Source organism: Mya arenaria, chromosome 11 (genome assembly GCF_026914265.1).
Source record: "Mya arenaria isolate MELC-2E11 chromosome 11, ASM2691426v1".
Taxonomy (NCBI): Eukaryota; Metazoa; Mollusca; class Bivalvia; order Myida; family Myidae; genus Mya; species Mya arenaria.
Window position 1 is genome coordinate 31,024,723 of NC_069132.1, and position 23,154 is coordinate 31,047,876.

The 23,154-nt window shown below is 33.6% G+C and overlaps 1 protein-coding gene across 2 annotated transcripts in view; it reads left to right on the top strand.

Moving 5' to 3' along the window:
* LOC128209021 (kinesin-like protein KIF26B) overlaps positions 1 to 23,154 on the top strand; it is a 150,943-nt gene that overhangs the window by 106,392 nt on the left and 21,397 nt on the right. For both annotated transcript variants that reach the window (XM_052912819.1, XM_052912818.1), the window contains 3 exons: positions 14,581 to 14,749; positions 21,491 to 21,694; positions 22,555 to 22,648. In XM_052912819.1, coding sequence (XP_052768779.1) covers positions 14,581 to 14,749; positions 21,491 to 21,694; positions 22,555 to 22,648 — 467 coding nt within the window. The remainder of the gene's footprint in view (positions 1 to 14,580; positions 14,750 to 21,490; positions 21,695 to 22,554; positions 22,649 to 23,154) is intronic.

Here is a 23,154-nt window from a genome sequence, read left to right on the forward strand (position 1 = left end):
TTATTACATTCATCTGACTAATATAAGTTCACTAATATATTATGGAAGCCAAATATCAATCCATTTTTTATGGTTCAGAGGCTTTGTGAAGTAGAATAGTGCACAAGAAGTTTCTTGGAAAAAAATGCCATAAAGAATTCTTTGAAGTTTTGTTATACGGTACCTTTTTTTTATATTTGACATATTTTGTGGACAAACAGGATATAGTGACAAACGAATGTGAGCTGGAAATGAAAAATGTTGAAACAAAGGTAAGTTAAAAAAATCGGGCTAATTAATTTTGGATTTGAAAAAGCAATTTTTTAGAAATTGATTTTATTTTAGTTTTTTTCTATTTGGAGCCCTATTTTAGTGCACCAACTGTTAAAATTTTTCACTCCAAGAATTATCTTAGGGGTGGTGTTATTTTTGGTAGTGGCGTGGTCTGCGGTGGCATCCTGCAAAAACTTTAATAATTGTTGAGTTATACCCCCCTATGTTACTGAAATAACAACACAAAAAGAGCACTGGCATCCGCTCCACAGCACTCTTGTATTATTTATGACCTATAGAACTAAGGAGATTTATGTAATTTGACTAATAGCATGATTATGACTATTCTAGGTTTAGATGGACGCATTCAAATTTTTCGTACCTGTCTGATTAGCATAATCATATAAAAACAGCGACATTAATTTAATAAAAAAACATTATACAGGGCAACCTGGTGTTGATATTATCTGTCTTATAGTGGTGTGACAGTTTTATAGTTTTGGAGGAATAATAGAGCTTAGCATCAAAAGTCATCAAAAGTTGACAAAAGTTCAAAGGTTGCTCGTAATCATACAAAAACCTTGCATTAATGTCTTATGATAAAATTGTAAACCTTGGTTTAAAGTTTCATTTTTTTCAATAAGAATCTTTGGAGGGTAGTGGTGATGATTTATAATGTAGCAGATGTATTTGACAGTCAATTTTGTTATTTTCAAAAAAAAATGTTGTACTTGTAACAGACTTTTAGAAGGAACTGATGAGGTTCAATTGTGGTCTTTTTATATACTGATAAACAACAACCAAATATGAGTTGCTAAAACATAGTAGTATAAGACGAGAAACTATTGAAATGTTTGAAAATTATACCATATCTGATAAAGTTCAATAGGTGACTAAATAATGAAATTTATGAAAATTTATGATGACGTCTGTCAATGTTTATAATGGAATTAATTTTTGTCAGATCTCAGTTTATACTGAAAATTGTTGTAAAACAACACATATTATCCCTGAAGCAACCCTTTTATTCACAGTTGTTATCTGTGAAGGATTTTTAAAGTAAAAAGTTACATTTATTTACTTCCAATTTCATATAAATGTCACAAAGATTTGTACTTCATTTTTTAAGATTTTGTTAACTAAGGGAAACAACTCTAGTAGCACTGATTGTAATGTAGTTTTGTGAAATATTGATTTAATTTTCCTTGATAGAGTTGTCAGTGAAAAACTTTTTGTGTATTATATATCAAAGAAAACAAACACTGTTGTATTATTAATATTAAATAAATATTATATATTTATTTTAATTAAATCATCCTTGAATCATTATGATTGTTTTATACTAATTTACATTAGCTTAATTGATTATGAAGAAAGCTAAAAGCTGATAATAGCATCGCTGTGGAGTCCTATGATACAGGAAGACTTACTTTTCGATATCAAACCCACCACATCCTTAAATTTGAGAAAAGGACACCCCTCTTACCCTTAAATCATTATGATTGCATAATTGGCTGTCTAGTTTCAATGAATCAGTGTGATTATTAAGCAGACATTCAGACATTTCTCTTACCCCTCCCTTCCCCCATATTTGAGAAGAAAACCCACAGGATTATATAAAAGACCTTTTGCTCAACTTCATGCCACTTTTCGAGACTTGAAACTGTCTAACATTATCAGACATTCATCACTTGGAATTACCCCCTTGGGCTGATAATTTCCTGTTGGAAAATAGCTAGGTCTTGTTTTTAAACAGCCATACATGGGAAATTGACATCTACTGCACATGTATTGGAATTTATGGGGGTTGTAAGAAATCCCTGGGGGTCAGGGTAGCCAAGTCTGCTGGTGAATGAGTATGATCTATCATGCCATTTGCTTAAGTGCTTCATTTTGTTTGATCAGTTTATGGGCATGGTTTGTCTTTGTGCCAGAAGCTATGTTTAGGGTATTGTTATGTAACGTTAAGCGGGCTGTTTTATAATGATAATATCAGGTAATAAAAGAATAGTAACTGCACCCACAACCCTAGTGATTGAAATATTACCCAGGTGACCCTAGCTAAGTCCCCAGCAGAGTGTGTAATTTCAATCACAAGGGTAGTGGGTGAAGTTACTGTTTTGTGCCATGTAGGGAGGACAGTGTTCAATAATTATATAGTTCAATAATTAAATAGCATATGTAAAGGTGAAAAGCATTGTATTTTATCCGCAAAGCAAGGTTTAAAACACCACCTCCTTGTTATTATTACATGGGAACAAAGAATGCACAGTCTAACATAGGGATGTAACACTAGGTCTTATTGATGCAGATTATAATTGTGTGAAAATGATAGCAATTTGACAATTTAAGTTTATAGTTATTTATTTTAAGCTAAGTTATGATGGACATCCATTTGAATCACTCTTGAGTCTGTTTCCTGGGTGGAAACCAGTACTGGTGTCTATTGAAAGACCAAGACAATAGTTGTAGCCCGGAATTATAGCCATTCTGGTTTTTCCGACCTAATCCTCCGGTACAAACAAAATTAAAATCGTTGTAATATACACATGATACTTAGGAAACAATAGAGTCATTGAACTGTTACATGAATTTCAATAGCTCGAAATTCACCTTTTATTTGTACCGGCATGGGAAAACCCTGTTATGTTAATTCCGGGCTATATGTATTTGACCTTGTTGGAGCTCCAAACTAGCAACCTCCTAGGTAACAGTTTAACATTAATACCAGAAACATATCCTCCAAAATATCTGATAGTTACAAATCAGTCTTCATGTAGGAGTGATGCTGATCCACAAGAGGGAAGACTTGAAACTGTGCCTTTATCTTTAAACCAAGGTAGTCTGGTTTAAATGCCTAAGGTCTCTGGATATTGCCAATCGTCTGCTACTGGCCCATTAATGTGTGCCAAAGTATTAAGGTCCATTCCATGTCTTTTTTATGACCTTACCTGACAATAAATTATCGCACTTTGGTTCCAAAGTAATCTGACATACTGGGGAAAACATGTGTCAGTAATTTGTGGAATTATTTCTCTCATTACTGTGTTTAATGTCAAGAAATGAGTTGTGTTAAATAGAATGAACCCCTCAAGGTGTAAGAAATACTAATTAAAGGATAGGCGTGAAAAGAACTGTTTATGAGGTCTTTATTAACAGTATTCTGTATAGTGACTGTGAACTGTTTAAAAAAATGTTCTGTTCTGTTCTGTTTATTGTATGTGAATAATTTCTGTTCTGTTCTGTTTATTGTATGTGAATAATTGCGGCATGCTTTTAAGCATATTTTCAAATAAATTATAACATATTTTAGAACATAAGTAAAATATTCATAGAAGCGTCTTTGTGACTTGTTGCTAATGAATAAGACAATCAAAAACACAAGGATCGTTGACAGCAGTAATTCAGGAGAAAGTAATGCATTTTGCAGCATTATGTAATCCGTTTTGACGGGTCTGAAATGTGTGCCATACTTACGTAATGCCATCCATGCAGCCTCCTGACATTTTAATTACATCTAAAGTGTGGTAGTGATCTAATGGTCCCTTAGATGGTAAAATGTTTTATTGTGTTCAGGAGTCAGGTTTGAAAACATATCTTCCTTAGATTTCTGCTGCTGTATTGTAGTTCTACTATTTCATTTCAGTAGTTCATGCACAGTTCATTAACTACATCCAAGTACACTACAATTGTCCAAATGTTTATGAACACTAATCAAGAACTGTTGAAAGCCATCAAGAACATAACTTTGCAGATATTTGCCTTTACCTATGATTGTATTGATCATGATATTGAACAATTTACCTTGACTCTGATCATGGCAATGTGAGATTGACCTTGACATTAATCAAAGTAATGTGATCTGCAAAAGACCTTGACATTTATCAAAGTAATGCAAAAATGGATCTTGACTTTGTTTGCAGTGATGCAAAAACTGACATAACTGATGTCCAGGTGATGAAAAAAATGGCCTTGACATAGAGTGCAATTATGCAAAAACTGTCCATAATTTAAATCAAATTTATGCTAAACTTGGGTTTTGTAATGGATGTGTAAGCAATGGTTTCCTGATATAAGTAATGACAGTGTAAGATTCCGATAGTTGGTATCTTAGAATATTGACCTACGCCAGGAATACAGGGACAAGACAGAGATCTCATTTGCATGTCAAAGATACTCCAAGCTCACTGGGTTCAAAGGTTAGGGAACAAAAAGGGGAAAAAGCAACAAGTCTGTAAGCAGTACTCATTTAATTTCCATTGATTGTCCATCACGGCCCTCTTCAATTGTTATTCTTCGCACAGCGATCATCTTTCTGAATTCCCTCTGTCAATACTAACTTGCCAGGCCTCTGGTTTGCTTCAGCAGATAATCGAATTTGCATAAAGGCAACCATGATTTTGACAATCGTAATATTACGATAGTAAACATCGGAACACAGCCCTAGGAATGAAATCTCTCTAGGTTGTAAAACATGCTTAGATCCATATTTCATGAATTTAAAATTCTGCTCGCGGTTGGGACACTTTATGACAGAATAATTTGGATGCTAGTTTTTATTGTGATGATGTTTTTGAAGTCATTATGTAGAATTTTGCCCTAAAGGGAGATTTCAGAATTTGATTTATAATGTGACAGGGTCTTCTAGAGAAACAGTAATGCACCAGGTTATAATTTTTCAAGAAAAAAATGCCATGAAATTTATTTACAATATCATTTGGAACTGTCATAGAAAGCATTACTACTGCTTGAAAAAGAGTGTAGCACTTCAAAGATACGAGATACATGTATGGGAATTTGTTTCTTAGTCATATCGTGTAAATGATCATCAGGTTTCTGTAAATAAATACATGGAAAAGAAATAATAAATAAGCTACAACAGGCTTGACAAAATCCATTACCATTTGGGATGACTGTCTTCTAATGGCGTGTGATGGATTGGCCAGTCCTGTAAATGGCTTAACAATAGGGAGATTTGGCTTTGGCACAGGGTCTGTGGTCTGTGTGGGAATTTGGGAAGTCTTTCAGCTGTAGGAAGAGTATTCCAAAAAATGAAGGCAATGTTTTTTTCGAGTTCATGGTTGGTGAAAGTCACAAGTAAATTCAAACATGACATGATACATCTAATGGACCATGGCTGACCTATCATGGCTGATCCTACATTTATGTAACCAAAACTACTTTATGAAAGCATGAAAGCAGCCTTCCTTTTGAATAAGGGTGTGTGTGTGTAAGATTATTTATACTCGCACTCTGCAAGGTCCATTCTGCGAGTACTGGACCAATAAGATGGTATTAAGTCATTTTGTGTTTTTGGAGCATTATAAGTGCACAGACCGAATGTAACCCTGTTTCGAGCTACCCTGGTTCTATAATGGTCACCAGTGTATAGCACTGTCACATGGGACCCCCATTTGATGTCCCTTTTTGGTGGTGCGGTGGGGAATCTAACCTGTGACCTCTGGATTGACCGCATGTTACCACTAGACCATGGTTCTGCGGCTTTTAGATAATGACCGATATTTCATTTTTATGCTGCTTTTGGACAAACTGTAACAAAAAGATAGTGACTCATTCTGGCCATCTTGGTACAGGTTTTGTGCCAGGTAAATATTGAATATATTTCTGGGAATTATCCATTAATTAGTTTTGGCATTAATAGTTCAGAGATTTTTAACCCCCTAGGTGGGGATAACTTGTATCTGTACCTGTTTGATTGTAAAATCCACAGGACATTATTAACCCAAATATCCTGATAATCTCAAAGATTTAGATTGGAACCCCAAGAAAAATTAAGAAAAAGTCATAAAAAAATATGGGTGAGATGGTGTTGAATGAGTTTCTGCATTATAATATATTCGTCATATAAATATGATAACCTCTGTATGAAATTAATTTACACATATTTCCAAAGATTAAATTAACTTAAGTTAAAGAATGTTTTGTAAACAGCAGGAGATTATTTAGTTCATTAAAAGAAACCAGTTGCTTGCAAAAATTGAAGCCCTGTTGAAGGTTGCATGCAGTCTTTGGAAGCTTTTCTCAATCTAAGATTCCAAGAACTTAGCAAGACACTTACTATTATGACAAACATGGCCTTTACAGAGAAAACTTCGCAAAAATCATGAAGCAAATGTAATTACATCCATTTACTGGCAGAAATTTCATGAAGAGATTGCCGCAAACAAGGGACCGATCTTAGATTACCATGTACATTTAGATGAAGTGCAAAACAACGGAGCAAATCGGAAGAGAGGCGAAACTCAATTTACGTGGCACAAGAACCATCTAGATTTATCTATTTCAATCCTATATAAATGTAAATTTAATTCTTGCATTCTGCGCAGCTCTTCCATGCTAACGAGGGCTGTTTATCATGCTGAGAAAGGGATGATCGACTTTGGGTTTCTAAGGTGCCAAAGCTTTCAAAAAATAGGGTGCAATGTAGTACATTATGTTATAAAAAACTCAAATATTTCAAAATACTCAACAGTCTCTGTTTCTGTTCACCATTTGTTGAGAAAGCAGTACAATACACAGGGAAAACTATAAAAGATTTATCAACGAAAACGTGCAACGGAATATCTGGGGAAAAAATAATATGAAAGATCTGGTTTATTCACAAAAGCATTATTATGATTGTCTGTGTTCTTTTTTAATTTATAAAATGCCCTACACATGCATTCAGGGTAAGTATAATTTGTTTGGGCAGTAATGCTGAAGAAAGGGAGCTAAATCATTATCAGTGAAAACCTGGGTAATATGTAAAAACAATTTTGGTCATAAACTACTGTCAAATTTATTATTTATCCCCTTTGACCCTATACAGTACACAAAATGAACCTGTTAGAGCGTTTTTCCAGAAAACTGTCCACATAAATTCCAGCCACATTGTCATTTTGTGACTTCTCTGGTGCATCGAAGGGTTCCAAATATTTAACGAGGTTTTCATTTTGTTTATTTTAATGATGATTTAAAAGCGTACACAGCTGTTATTAATAAGGCTCTGCTGCACTTCTAAGCTGCATTAAATACATGGTTTGTTTCAAATTGTGCGGAACATATTACACACAGAAGGCATTCGAACAACCATGAAAATCATGTGCAATTTAAAAGCGAGAAATGAATAAAACATGCATTCACAGAAATACATTTGATACTTAATTTGATTTGATGACTGAAATAAATATAAATTTTATTTCGGTTTGGTTAAAAAAAAATCAAATTAAATAATGTTAGAAGAATGCTTTCCACTGGAAAAAGAATCATAATTAAGCTTGGTTTCATGAGTCTGTTTCTGTCAACACTTTCATCTGTGAGTTCTATGAGGGAGGGACACAATTGTATAGCAAACTAGTTCTACTGGGATATCGCAATTTCATTCATTTTTTCCCATGGGTGCAGAATACTGTAAAGTTCCCCCATAATTTATAGCTTTTTGCAATTCTCATAATCAGCAAAATATTGCGAGCAACAAAATGGTTTGGAAATAATGAAATAATGAGTATTGTCTGCTGTTTTACGTGCAGTACCTAATGGCCTTTCTGACATTGGCCTAACGTAATAAACATCGATGTTATTCATTTTTAGGGCTCATAAAAAGTTGTGCTTCGTGATGAAATTCAGTTTGTTTTTTTCCTACGTTGCAATATTTGGGATGGGATCTGTAACTTCAATGTTGCTGTTTTACAATTCCATTTCTTTCAATATAACAGAGTATTTTGTGCTAAGTACACAAAGCAGAAAAATTAAAATGACTTACTTCGTCAACATATATCAGCAGCTGTTATTAAAACACAAATTAATTTGAATGAAATTACTAGTTTTCCCCCTTTATGATCTTTGAGTTGTCTGCCTTTATAATAAAAACCTGGATTAAAACAAAACAGTGGCTATTAAAATCTACAATGTTTGAGAGTGCTTGCTATGTTTTCACACTTAAAATGGAACAGTAGCATGTAGGTGTAGCTTAATGGTTTAATAACTAAAGCGAACTATGTAATAGTTAGATGACATGAAGTTAATTCTTAATGAATAATAATGGACGGAGTAAGAGTTGCCAATGAGCCCTTATTATTCATTAAAAATTTACTTCAGGTCATCTAACTGACTTTGAAAACCTCATTGGCTGATACATTGACATCGCAAAATCTATTAGATGAATGGCAGTTAAGGTGGACATTTAAACACCCGCGAAAGGTGAAATTCTGAATAATTAAGTCTTGTGCTTAATGGTTGCCCATCTGCAATGTCATTGGCTTAAAATGTAGGTTGTATTCTAATGAATGTTGTCCATGACAGCATGGTAGAATAAAGTTATGTCATGCATTAGCTGCGTTATTGAAATTAGACACTGGTCTGTAGTACTCCTATATAATTTCAAGAACTGGCGTTGTGTGTGCATTAGCTATCACTTCTGGTCATAGTTTTGAAACAAAGCGGTATGGCTAGCATTTTTTATATAGCACCAACTGTTTTTTATGGTTGACTCAGTAAATATACTTCCAGCTTATTAAACATATAGGACATGATGAAGGGAACCGACATGAACCAAACTCATACATCATTCTGTTAGATCTGTTAGATGAAATTCGTATTTAATGATCAGGCGAATTTCTACTGAATCTTCTTAGTATTAATGAGAGATAATTAATACATATTCTTTAAGTTTTGTCATTATTATTTATTCTTTTTAATTTATCACATTATCATTATGTTTGAGTAAGTTGATTTTATGTCTAAAAAATGAGAAATAGTCAAGGTCACTAAAGAACTAATGGAATTTTATGACACTAAAAGTGACACAGATCTGGAATCTTGACCTATGCGATGCTTATGGTGCAAAGGAAACACCCTGAGGACAACCCTCCATAACTAAGTTTGTCAATTTCAGTTTTCTTTCTTATGACTTTAATTTCTTAAATCTTTAAAATGCTTGTCGGCCTATTTAAATACTATTTCATTAATAGTAGGCCAATTTTAAATTCTTAATTTTAATATCGTTTTCACTAGTTTACTCATATGAAACATATGTTTTGTAATAAAAGATTATTCATTGCGAACTTGTCCGCCCCTTTCCAAATATTCTTACTGAGTTTGTTATGCTGTTAACCATTAACAATTCTTCATTTTAAATAATTGTGATGCAAAAAATGTCATACTTTAATGATGTTAACATTGCATTCACCATTAATTTTCAACAAGGTTGCCAGATAATACAGAATGACATGACTTCCCAGAAGGGGTCTGTTAATAGGCGCAGACTTTAACAATCAGCTCAACAAAAACATACAACAATGTGGCTTAATTGTGCTCATGGAATCGGGAATATTTTGCAGACGAGAAACGTTGAACAGAATCAATGCACCTGTGTTCAGAAAACATGAAAACATGTGTACCTGCACCATCATTGTACATATAATGAGTAATTCTGTTGGATGTTTTTCTTTCCGCAGGTTTATTTATATACGTACCTGCTTTTTTCAACCTGTTAATTAGCACATATGTATGATTTATTGTAATAGAATGGATACATAATATAATACATTCATGTCCTATATCTATGTTCAGCTTAATAAATGTTGTTTTTTGTATGAGTTATCGCCCTTACATTATGTTTTGGCATACTATTGTGCTTTTTTGGCTCATCTTGCTTTTCAATGAAAATCTTGGTACTGTTATCAATGAGTCGTGCGAAAGCTTTACTGTTACTTGTTAATTCATCACTAAATAAAAACATGAAACTTTTGCAAGGCTCATGCATCACTCTGGCTAAAGTAATTGTTGAGTTAAAGCCCTTAGCATCTGAGAAGAAGGATTGAGCACAGGCATGTGCTCTTGGTGATCTAATGTCAAACTTGTTGAATGGAATAATATGTTGCTTTGTTTCTTTATGTTTCTGTGATTTGATTGGATTTACTTGTTTAAGTTCCCTAATACAACCTTGTATACTATTGTTTTCTCTATAGAATTCCAGTATAAGTGACAGTCAGCTGTTGAAGTGAGGTGTTTCAGATATGTCATTCAAATTGACTTGCTTTTGGCACTTTTCTGGAAAACATTATATAGTTATTTTTGTCTACTGTCTATGACATTTTGTTTTCTCATGCTCTCTTGATACAAAATTGTCCCAGGAAAGTTGACAAGTACGATAGATATTGGATATTCTACAAGACAGTGGAGAATTGTGCCCCGGAACTCGCACTATCTGACTGGCAGACATGAAGAATGAAAATGCCGATCTGGTATTAAAGAAGTCTGTATTGAATTAGTTTATTGTTGGTTTTCTACCTCATATACAAATTCATCATAGTTTGAAAGTGAATCCTGGTTAACATAGTAAACAGCTTAATTGAAGTGTGATTATTTTTCTAGGGAAATCAGACTGGTTTAATTTGGACTATGTAATGTTTCGGTGCCTGTGTGTATTAGTGGGTGGGGCGAAATGAGTAAACCAGTCAATGTTTCGGGCAATAAACCGAAGCCCATAGGAATTAAGGTAGAAAATGTGGGCTTATCATGAATATGGCTGTGAAGGAGTAAGATCAGTTTTATGATGGTCAGGCTGGGTGAAAAGACCATGGGCATTGGAAGACTAATAGTCTTGAACTGGTGAACGATACAAACAAACAAACAATGAAAAACATTTAAAAGAAAATGTGAAAAACATATGTATACATGTCTCGATGCTAATAAATGTGAAAATGTATAGGAGATGAAAGCATCTGACCTACGATCTGACTCTGAACAAGCAACTAGATGTTTTTGCTGACAGCAGATAATTTGGGTTTAATCTGCCTCTTTCGACACCGGTAAACAATTTATGAGACGATTCTGTCAAAAGGGAGTCTGAATTTGGGGATCACGTTACTACAACAACAAACATGGCTAGCGAAACCAGGGGTTTTTGTTTTCGTGAGATTTCGGCAGTGTTTTCCGAGGGATGAAGATTTTCAAGAAGTGAAAATATGATGACAGTTTGTTCATTGAGGAGTTTAATTAAGTGTATACAGTATTTTGTGACTGGATTTTGTGAGTGAATTTATATAAAGCAAGAATGAGTCTAAATAGGTATGGTATTTCTAAGTTTGTCTTATGTTTATGTTAGAGAACAGTTTGCATGTATTTTATTTTAACGTTAGGTTGCATTTTGTAAGAAATTGCCCGAAATCCATTTTCTTTGCTTTGTCAGTGAAATATATTGTTTATTAAATTTATATTGTGTCGGCACTCAAAGGTCAGGGATTTCAGGGAACTGAATTTTTTTGATATGGCTAATATTTCTAGACAAAAAACATGTTATCAATTTGCAGTAATTCTAGAAATAACCGTGATCAAAATCACAAAATTAAGTTTATTATACCCGTTTCCCGTGACTAGCTCAAACTTTATGCTTCGTCTAGACTTTTTTAGATGTATGAAATTCTCAGTGGATGTTGATATAATGAAAAATAAGCCAAACTCGGTTTGATCTTGTTGGGCGTAAATCATTTTATAACAAACGATATTACATGACGTAATAACATAATAAAAGTAATTTCGACATTTATCAAAAATTTGCTCAATGTAATGAAATTTTGTCAGCAAATTTCGTCTACATTGTTTTATACTGTATATATTAATGCCAAACTAGGTTTGTGAATATTTTTTGTTTTTTTCTGTTTCTTTAAGAGTTTTATTTATTTCTGTAACGTTAATGGGTTTAGATGTTCATTAAACTTGCTGAAACACAATTATTTTTAATTTGTAAAAAAACCCTTCAGTTTATGAATTCTTGCTATGGATGAAAATAGTTCTTTTTGCAATTTTCTTCAAAGTTGCCAAACTAATGGCCAAACAGCTGTTCATTATATTCATAAGATGCCTTATAAATTATTCAATCATGAAAAAATAACATCATCAAGACATAAACTGTATTCCTCTAGGAATATGTATCATTACATCATTATTTCTAAATTTTTGACAAATTTCAGTGCTCACATAAAAAAATTATGCAATATAAGCAGAAAACCATTTGAGCTTGCTGAAAAAACAGGGGAAAATGCCACCATCTATCTTATAAAGCACTTCCAAACATGGTTGATATTACAAGCGCGGCTAGACAGACCATAAAAGACTTGCAGTAATGTTTCAGAGGCTTATATTGGACATATAGATAATTCAGGAACTGACAAAATTGATGGAGGGCTATTATATCCTGTCTGAAAGTTGTAGGAAACTTGTTTCACACTTTAATCTTTCAATGTCAATGATAATATCACATTGCTGTTTGAGGCTTTGTGCTAGCCTGCAGAACATAGCAATGATATTTTGTTGTTTTTCATACAAAATTGTATATTAAATAAATGAATTATAGTGTGTTATACTTAACACCAAGTATTTCCAGGTATGTGTTGTTTTTTAATCAGGAATAAAACGTTATGAATTTCATTTTGGAAATTTATTTCAGTTTTTAAATCTTTAAGTTAAATTAGAATGATAACAGGTGTGGCCCTCACTTGGTAATTAAATTTGGACTTTTCAAGGTTTTCACTAATTAACACTTTCACAAAACTGATGCTGGCTGTAGCAATTTTCTACAAGATTAAACACCAAACCCAAATCCTTATTTCATGACCACAGTGGCTAGAAGAACTAAGGGTCAGTAATTGGGGGCATAGTGGGGTGCTCTTAGATCAGAGGAACACTTACTAGTAAATAATTGTTTCAACATCTGTGTGCTCCATTCTTGATTTTATGGCTAGCAGTAAATCCACAATTACTGCTCCCGGATTTTTTTTAATGGGTTCTCCCACAAGCTGGTGGTCAGTCCCCCAGGGGCCTAGGGGTCATTGAAAAGGGCCCAGTGGTGGTAATTAGGGATGCCCTGTATAAACAAGGTGGTGAGAGATAAAATGACTACTGGTCAGTTTGGATGAGTTAATGGTGGTTTGCCACACCTGTGATTTGGAGGTGGGTGGGGTAACTTGGTTCAAAATGAGCCATCAAAAGAATCTGCAATGGGTCATTTACAGTGGTGCACATATCATAACAATCAAAAAAGCGTCTCAATAAACTGAGTTAACTTTTTCATACTAGTTTGTTGTTTGCATGTTGTACTTGTGACAAAAAACTCTCTGTTCCCAGAAACAACTTATTTAATGACTCTTTAAGATATCCGACAAGGGAACATCTCTGTCAAGACCATGAACCATAATGCCTTGTGAAACCACAAAAAAAGTGCAAGTACACAATAAATGGCCGTAAATAATTAAAGGCTCCTGAAAACCTTACATGCAGTAATGCAGTTTACAACTTTCAGGACAGAGAAAATAATGTTTAGATTCTTATTTAGATATGAAAAAGAATGGGCAGCTAGACTAGGCTTCATGGCAATTGTGTCAAACATATGCCATATTTTTCACACTCAAATAAAGGCCACACTTTTATCAAATAAAGAAACTGTTAGGCTGCAGGTTTCAGACAGGGCAGGATGGGGATCAAAATCTAAAGATAGTTTTTCTTTGGCCTAAATTACCTGATGCTTGAAATGGTCCATGGTCTTTGAAACTTCCAGAATACATGCTGACATTGTGCAGCAGACATGTGTATGGTGTGGTCGTAAATTAATTACAGTAATCAAAATAACTGTCCAAAACTAAGAGATGCACCCTCATAAAGATCTGGGGCCTGTTATTGCAGACCCCTAGTCCTTTGATTTGATTTGCCAGATATTGTGAAAGTAAACAAAACAGTTGAAGGGTTTGATGAAGGTGTAATTGAGTAATTGGTAAATGCCGAGTTGGTCTTGCAGGGAATGTATTTCTGTGTTTCAAGAACTTGTTTTGAAGATTGATCATGGATATACTAAAAGTTTTGTTGTTTGTAAAGTAAGTTCTGGTGCATAGATGTTTAACTTTCAAATTTAGTTTTAAATGCACTAAGGTTGGTCGGTCTTCAGAAAAAATTGCGCGAGAATGAATAAGTTTTGTTTTATTTTTGTTATTCAGACTTCAAGTCTTATATTGTTTATTATGACTTGCTCAGTGCATTTTTATTGCCCGAAGAATGTGTAAAGCAGTTAATAGACAGACATAATAGAACAGCTCAAAATATGTAGAAATAAAAAGTATGATTATCTTTAATGGCTAGGTTTTGTTTCAAAAATGTCATTCAGCTTCAAATGTGCTCCAGCCACTTTTCAGTGTCTCATGGAGATGGTGAGAGGCGATATATTTTTTTATTTTTACAAAAATTGTGGAAAGACATAACATAGAATTTAGATGTATATTAGGTATTTTATTTCATGAAGAATTGCATTTTTAATTATACTATTTATTTTGTCAACAGGGCTGCTCAGAAGCTAAGCCATAAGAAGAAGAAGCGACACCACCAACCAGAGCCAGAGTTGCCGACGTTCCCAACAAAATTCTCCGAGATCATCCGTCTGTCCGCACCACCGTGTCCACCATGTTTACTGCGGAACTCGTCACGAGGACAGTCTTCTGGAATGGGCAAGGTAGAGAAAAAAGGCTTTGGATAGGGGGTGAAAGGTTGGCTTTGAGATAATAATTTTAAGTCATAATGGTGATATCTAGGGTGCTAGTCAAAGTTCTAAGAAGTGTTAATTTTAATAATGCATGATGATGGTGATATCAATGATGGTGAAAATTGGCATTTCGATATCATCATCATCAATATTACAATTATCAATGTGTTTGACTGTTTGTTTTCAAAGGCAATGATAATAATGACAATGATGACAATGATGATGAGTACAATGATTATATGATGTGATGTGATGATGATGATGATGATGATGATGATGATGATGATGATGATGATGATGATGATGATGATGATGATGATGATGATGACGACGATGATGATGATAATGATGATGATGATGATGATGATGATAATGATGATTATTCCAAAGTCTGCTGTAATATTGTTACATATATTTAACAGCTCATTTTTACAATGAGTTCCTAACTACTAGAAAACACAATCAAAGCCAACATGTACAATTTTAGTATATTTTTCCATAACATATTTTATGTCATCCAGTGGGAAAATATTACTTTTTCCCTGCTGTGTTTTAATCAAAATATATATTTTATTTCTTTTGCAACAAAATATAAAGTTAGATGGAATTTACAGAATTTCACAAAAGATTTGTATGTTAAAATTTATGGAGAAAATTTTGACCTGCCCTAGTAATAAAAGAAAATAACATTAGTTAAGTTAATTTCACCTACATTTGATTAAGTTTTAGATTAACAACATCATAATGCATACACATCAGGTTGACAGTCTCATTATTAAAACCTTCAGTAGGTAATAAAAAAGATCATGGGATGCAATCTAATTTGTACCAATTTCTAGAAATCTTGGAAATGTGGATAGTTTTGTTATTAAATTAGGCTTAATTTAATGCAGCTGTGTATTGCACTTGTTGAAACATCGAACACACGGTTTCAACATTGTTGAAGAAATGCCATACTAACGTATGTGATTCTGGACGCCTGCTGACCCCTAAATATTTTGGTATTTAAAAAAAGTTTATGTGTAGAGAAAGAATTTGTAACAATTATTTGGGAAAATAATGATATTACAAACCTTTACATATTGCGAAAAAGGTCATTTTTTTAGAACAGAATTAGACACTGCAACAACTAAATCTGTGAAACCAATGCAATTGCAAATAGGCAATTATTAAGTACTTATGTTTCATCTTTTACGGAATGTTTAAAGGTCCTCCTACTGCCACTCATTCGATACACACTACCTGCCTCAGAAATTTGTATTGACAATGTGTCTGCCCATTCTTATTCATTAAAATATTACTTCAGGTCATCTAACTATTGCCTAAAATTAGACCATTTTTTTATTGCCAGTATTTAGACAATTATTTTAGCATCCTTGAGTAGCTGCAATTAGATTATGTTTGTTTATAAATAAAAATGGGCAAAGTCTAAACACAGTTATAATGTTTTCTAATAAATGTTTGGATTTGTCTGCTTTTAAAGCCAATATAATTCAGCTTGAGGGTGGAAACACAGCTGATATGAAATAATTTTTTAGAAGGCTAAATCCTGTTTCTTCCTTAGAAAATGTACTTGTCCATATGAGCACCCAGAGTCTTGTATGTTCTGAAGATCAAACCTTTTGTCATCCAATCATTCAGAGACAAACACCATGGTTACAAGGGCTGGATGGTGAGGGGTGGGGTGGTGTATTGGTTGGGTGCTTCATCAATAGTTTTTATACCTTGAGAGATTTTCATCAGCTAGGTAGCAAAACCACTCTTAGGAATCTTGATAAAATTGTTGTTATTAGACCAATACACCACTAATATTTTCAAAACTTTAGAGAATTTAGCATATTTACCACAATTATATAATTAGCACTTTTTTCTGCAAGGAAATCTTAAAAATTTGTGAAAGTTGAACAATAATCATAGTAACCATGGTAACACATCCTCAAGAAATTGCTTACACCTGCACTAGGTAATAATTCATTATTAAGAGTACTATTAATTAATGTATGTTTTTGGAGGCATATTTATTTCTGCAGAAATCTTCGGGTGAAAAGGATTATAAGGAATGAAAAAATGTTGCGCTAAATTTTTATGTCGGTGTGATTACGTGAGTCAGGGGTATAATTTGCCCCCCAAATTTGAGAATTATTTCATGTTAATGAATTTGTCTGATTATTTTGGGTTCTAAGTAATTTGTTTATGGTGATTCCATGTATGACTACCCAGAAAATGAACTTTGATGGTTAAGAGTGTATATATTATTCAGGTTATAAGGAACTTTGAGTAAGATTTAGGCAGGATTAATGAAAAAAAAATAATGAATTACAGGATTGATAAAATATGTGAGGGATGATTTTAAAAGCATCATGCATAAACCTTTTTACCAATATTTTACAGAACTGTATGAGCATTATATTTCCATATTGCAGTTCAAGTTGTCCTCAAATAAATTCTGACTCGGCATGTTTCCCATACAATAATATGTTCTTCATTGATTTCAAATAATTCAGGAAATTCAATTCTTTCCAAAGTTTGACCTTCAAATCATCCAAAACTAATAAATATTTGTATGTTTGAAGGATATTTTTGATCCAAGTTAATTCATTTAACTCCAGCTCTGAGAGGCATTTCAGAAGAAAAATGGCCAACCTGTAGTCCCATTGTCTGGAGTTTTCCAAGAAAAACTTTCAAAGAATTGTTTGGATTACCTTAATAGTTCAAAGGTTTGAAATTGATTTTCAGTTCCTTCTAAATACTGCAATTATTCCAGAAAGATTTATCTACCTGTTTTTGAACTATTGTCTGTTTTAACAAAATGGAAGCCTTATTAAGATATTTATTTATGATGTAAATTAATGGTGTATTACAATGCATTTTAAAAGGAAATTTCACTGCTCAAGATTGGTTTTCCTTCTATGTCGAATGAAAACAGTTTGAAAACAATATTAACTGGTAAAAACGCATGGTCTATGTGCAGGCTGCAGGCATACTTCATGAGGCTGAATGGAATATTGATATTTATTAACTTATTTAAAAGTCAAATTTATCAAATCTAGACAAGGCCTCAAATTTGTGTGCAGCTTCTGTGCACGAAAATGCTAATTCAAGGAAGTGAACATTATGGAAAAAATGTAAGTTTAGTCTGAACCAAAATATATTGAATAGTTCATGTTCCACTAAACAGAGCAAACGCAACAGTTTAATCCAGGAAATCTTTTGAACAACTTGAATTAAATATTTTTCTTTATTAAAGGATAATAATATTTGGTATCACAAGAACCTAGTGAATACTGTTCCATAATACTTTTTGTCAGGATTTGATACCCTCATGAAAAAGTATGGTCTGAATATTATCTGAATTTTGCTGAAAATGAGTCTGAATACCATCTGAATCATTGCTGAATGTGCGCTGATAACCTGAAACTGCAAAAGCTGGATCATCAAGTATGTTCTGTACATTAATTCAGCAAAAAAATCAGCCTTGTTATAATTGTTTCTGAATTATGTCTGACAACACTGTTCAGTTAAATTTCAGACTTTTTAACATACTGAATGTGTCCGCATGCCACTGTAGTGCTGCACCACTGGTCACATTTGCTATCAGCTTGTTTGAGGGACATGAACTATACAATATATCTTGGTTCAGAGTTATCTTACATTTTCTTCCCCAAAGTTAACTCCCTTGAATTGGCATGCTCAAGTAAATTGCAAGCAAATTGGATCTGTTTTGCCTTGTTAAGCCTTATTGTACGTCCCTTTGGTGTTAAAACAAGACAGAAATGAAGGGCTCATTTTGTTGCTTTTGGTTAAGGAACAAAGCAGAAACCGTCTGTATTGGTTGTTTGATGGTCAAGATTAAAACATATTCGCCATTATTTTATGCAAATGAAATAATTGGTTGCAGCTATTAAGCGTAAGTGTTGCGCAACTGTTTTTCATTAGGCCTTGATTTACTTTTTTTATATGTGCCATAATTACTGGGATATTACTTTTCCTGGTATTTTTGGGACATGTTTCTGCTTATCTTTAATCTCATGGATCATACCCATAGATATTTTATGATTCATAACAAAACATAATAGAACATATTCCTGTTATGTCAAAGATTGAATATCGAACTGAAAATTAACTTAAAATTTAATATACTGAAATACAAAATCATGTATTTATTTAATATTATCAAAGTGGACTCATTTCCTTGAAAAAAAAGATTAGGCTTGGCTTATCAGCAGACATCACTGCAGTGTGCAATTTTATGGTTATTTCCTAAATGAGCAGTAAACATGTTTACTACCCTATGACCAGTTGTTTCTAAGTGTGTAATGTCAGATTTACTACCCACTGACCTGGGCCAAGATGGTATCTGGGGGTATTTTATGATGTCAGGTGGTCATGGGGCTTGGACCAGTACACTCTATGGTCATTGAAAACAGTAGGGGACAGTGGTAAAGGTCTGAAGTAAATGTTTCCAAACAAATTACTGTTTTATGTGTATTTTTCAAGTCCAAGAAATTGTCCTTTGTTAATTTGATTTTGCTCTCTCTGTTTCTCAGTTCTGCATTTTTTGAGAACCAATTTTATCAATAAAATTTAGACATTTTTAAAGACACTGCAATGGTTCAGTTTTGTAAGAGTATACCTAAATCAATGTGTTGTTGATTCTTCACAAGATAATGGCAAAAAAACAAAAATAACATTGATATTCTCAATAGAAATTCAAATGTGCATGAGTATATGTCCTTTCTCCTACTTAATTGAGACACTTACACATAAATATTCTTTGGTCTTTAATAGCTCAATGTCTTTGGAAATTTGATGATGCTCTTGGAAATTCTCAATAATGTCCTGCAATAACTCCACACAACTACTCCACTTTCAAGGGCTGTACAAGTAGTCTCTTGATAGGTGTAAAGTGCTGGGGTAAAGCATTTACAAGTGCTTTCTCTCTCAAGTTCTAGATGTGGTGTTTTAATAGTGTTCAAATTGCAGGATATTATATATTTTTTGCAGGAGAGTCACATTCCATAATATTTCATCCTAAGTTTGGCAATTTCTTAGAAATGTTGTCAGCTTAATGCTTGCATTTTTCCCTTGCATGATATAATTGTCCAGATTCTTCGAAATTGTCCAGATTCTTCGAAAATGTATCACCTAATACATTGCATGACTAATATTTTTATAATTTCTGTACATTATTCAAAAGAAGTCTGAACAGAAGCTGATCATCCAAGGTTTTATTAAGTTATTATCTAGGTTAAATTTGGTCCCATAGTATTCAGGGAGTGTGGTCTATCTAAAAAAAAAATTAAAAATTATGCTTCAAAACTTGAATGATTTATAAAAAAAAAAATGTAATAATTTGAAAAAAACAAACACACCCACAAAAAAACTGTAACCAAAAGGTTAGTGCCATTATTACCACCAAGTTTTTTTGTGAGATTGGAGAGGTGTGTGCCACATTGCCATCACAAATTGTTCCCGGATGGGGGCACTGTCCCCCTGCTGTGATGACAGGCTTGAGTGAGTGGAAAGGTAATGTGGGTTGACAGATATTAATGTAAGGCTGATTTGAGGGGGGATTTTTTATATACACTATACCTGGTATAGGAAATTAAGTCTGAAATGGTATAATTTAAGGTGGTGTGTTTCCTTGGAAGAAAGGTCAAATACTGTCGTCATTATAAAGCCTTGTAGCTGTATTCTCTTGCAAGATCATTCACTGATATTGGCCACACATAAAAATGGCAAAATATTCTTATGAAAATTTGTGCATTTCCAAATAATCTACTTAATAAGACCAATTCACAACTAAATCCTTTTTTGATGGCCCTTGCGCCCAGCTTATGCCGATTTACTTAAAACAAATTGTATGACCACTGCAGTAATTCAAATAATTCAGGCCGATTAACAATCGCTTACTTTATGAGTAAAATTCAGTATGAGATTTAGTCATACATGTATTTTGGTGCCAAAGGTAACCATTTTTTATGACTTTAGTTAAGTACAAATGTTTTTCCAATAAATGATTATCCAAATGTTGAATAGAATGGAAATTCTAAGCAATAATTCTCTGAAACTGGGTATAAAACAAGAAAACATGTATTTTCACATAAACTATAATGAAAATTCTAACAGTTTTGTTTACATAAGCATGTAAACATAATTAATGGTCCACAAAACTGCTCATGAAAAATGTTTTAGCTTTTTGGCAAAAAGAATAGAAACAGTTTCGCTCTGTGTGCAAATGTAGACCCATATGTACTCACGAGTGATCCATCATCGTAAACTAGACACTCGAAAACTATCAAATTTAAAAATATGTGTATTACTTTTTGAAAATGGGCTGTTTAAACACAGGAATAGTGATGGAGTATGTTTGACATGTTCGTAATCGTCAAATATTATCCTTCAAGGGCTTGTTCAATATTCTCTTTGAGTAAATTTACTTCACATCACTGATTTAATCTTCTCTTCCATCAAGATAGAGAAATTAGGTTGGGGTGGTAAAGTGGTGCAGGTGTGGGCCTCTCACTCAAAATGTTCGAGCCCTATACCAGGGTAACTATCTCTTGGTTTCTAGCTTAGAAACCAGATTCAGTTTGGGCATCCATAGGCTGCTTAACATTTTCCATACAACACAAGAGTTATTTTACCTTTATTCCAGTGATAAACAGATTTTCATTTCTGATATAGTACAATGTTCTCATTTTTTTTCAGGTGAAGGTTATCCTGAGAGTTGTGTCAACAAATCACCATGGCGACCATGCAGCCTCGTTTCTAAATATAGACACTCGGAACAAGCAGGTCACGGTTTACGACCCTGCAGGAAGCGGCTATGCTACGAGTATCGCGCACAGGAAGGCTGCAATGGCTCCGAAAATGTTTGCCTTTGATGGGGTGTACTCTCCCGATGACAGCCTGGTAATACTAATATTTTGTTGGCCATCATAATTAATTATATTTTATAGGACTGTTTTATTGACCACAACCAGAACAAATTTGACAATAATCACACAGAATAATACACTGGTTTAGTTTTTAGGGGCGCCCTAAGAAGTCATCAGGCTATGGCTTTGACACTGTAGGATGATAAGTTACCCCCCTTGGTGAACTAAGAAAGGTTCATAATTAAGGAGTTTTACCATTTTCTTCAATAACTAATTAATTATTTTTTCATCTTTTGGGGTCATTATTATCGGTCTATATGAGCCCTGACATATGTAGAATTGTTATCATTACATTTCTTGGTGCCATTTCTGTATGCCGGAAAATTCATGCAATTTTGTAACACTGTAATTATATTTGACCTGACTTTGCCATGGATTATGTTTTAGTGGTTTATACTGGCATTTTAAGATTCCTTAATCAAGTGGAATGTTTCGGGAGCCAAAAAAATATGACTATTGAAATAAAAGTGAGGGTAATAGGTAATTGGTCACATAGCTAGGATAATTCAGGCATATATAATTACAACATATCTGAAAGTTGCCATTCTGTTGTCAAATTGAATCTGTGTTCTATAATATAAAGAGAGTTACTAGCAACACATGTGCAACAAAACCTTGGTAATGATTTCATACACCAAGCCAGAGAAGTTTCAAGTTGACTCATGCACTATATATATATATATACTACTGAATTTAGAAATTTTGTTACAAGATCATGTGGCGAATTATGCCTTACATGTATTTGTGCTAGCATGCATTGCCTTATTCTTTCAAGACATGAAGTTTAGCACTTTTCTGGAGACTTGCTATAATTTATCTTTTTCTGACTTACAGACTGAGGTATGCTCTGGAAGTCTGGCAGAGATCATCCAGGGCGTGGTCTCAGGTGCAGATGGCTGTGTCTTCACCTACGGATACTCCAAACTAGGTGTGTAAAATTATGTGATCCCATTTTAATGATGCACTAGAATTCTTAATTAGTTTGTATATATTGTTTGCCCCCATCGACATGTTTGGTTCTGTGTAGTTTCAGGCCTTAGACAGAATAAAACATTGAATAGTTAAAGCTAAGCCCAGTACTTTAATGTGTAAAGTAGTCACATGTCCAGCCTTAAACACGTTGCTCTGCAGGTAACCCGCCTAAAGTATCACACAATGTTTCAAAGATGACACCTAGTGTTTTCATCTCAAGATATTTTTTAAAAATCTGCATCCTGGGGCCTGACCCCTTACAGGACGCTTTATGGCAAGACAGGCATACACATATTGTTCGGTTCAGTTATGCTTCAGCAATGTTTGGTCAGGGAAATTAAATAAATTTAGCTTCTCTTTTTTTGATGAGAGAAAAAACATGCCCATCAAGTATCAATATGTTTTCTATGAAATACACCCTAGTGCTTGTTGCATCCGCAAATTCGATGAACTTCAACTAAT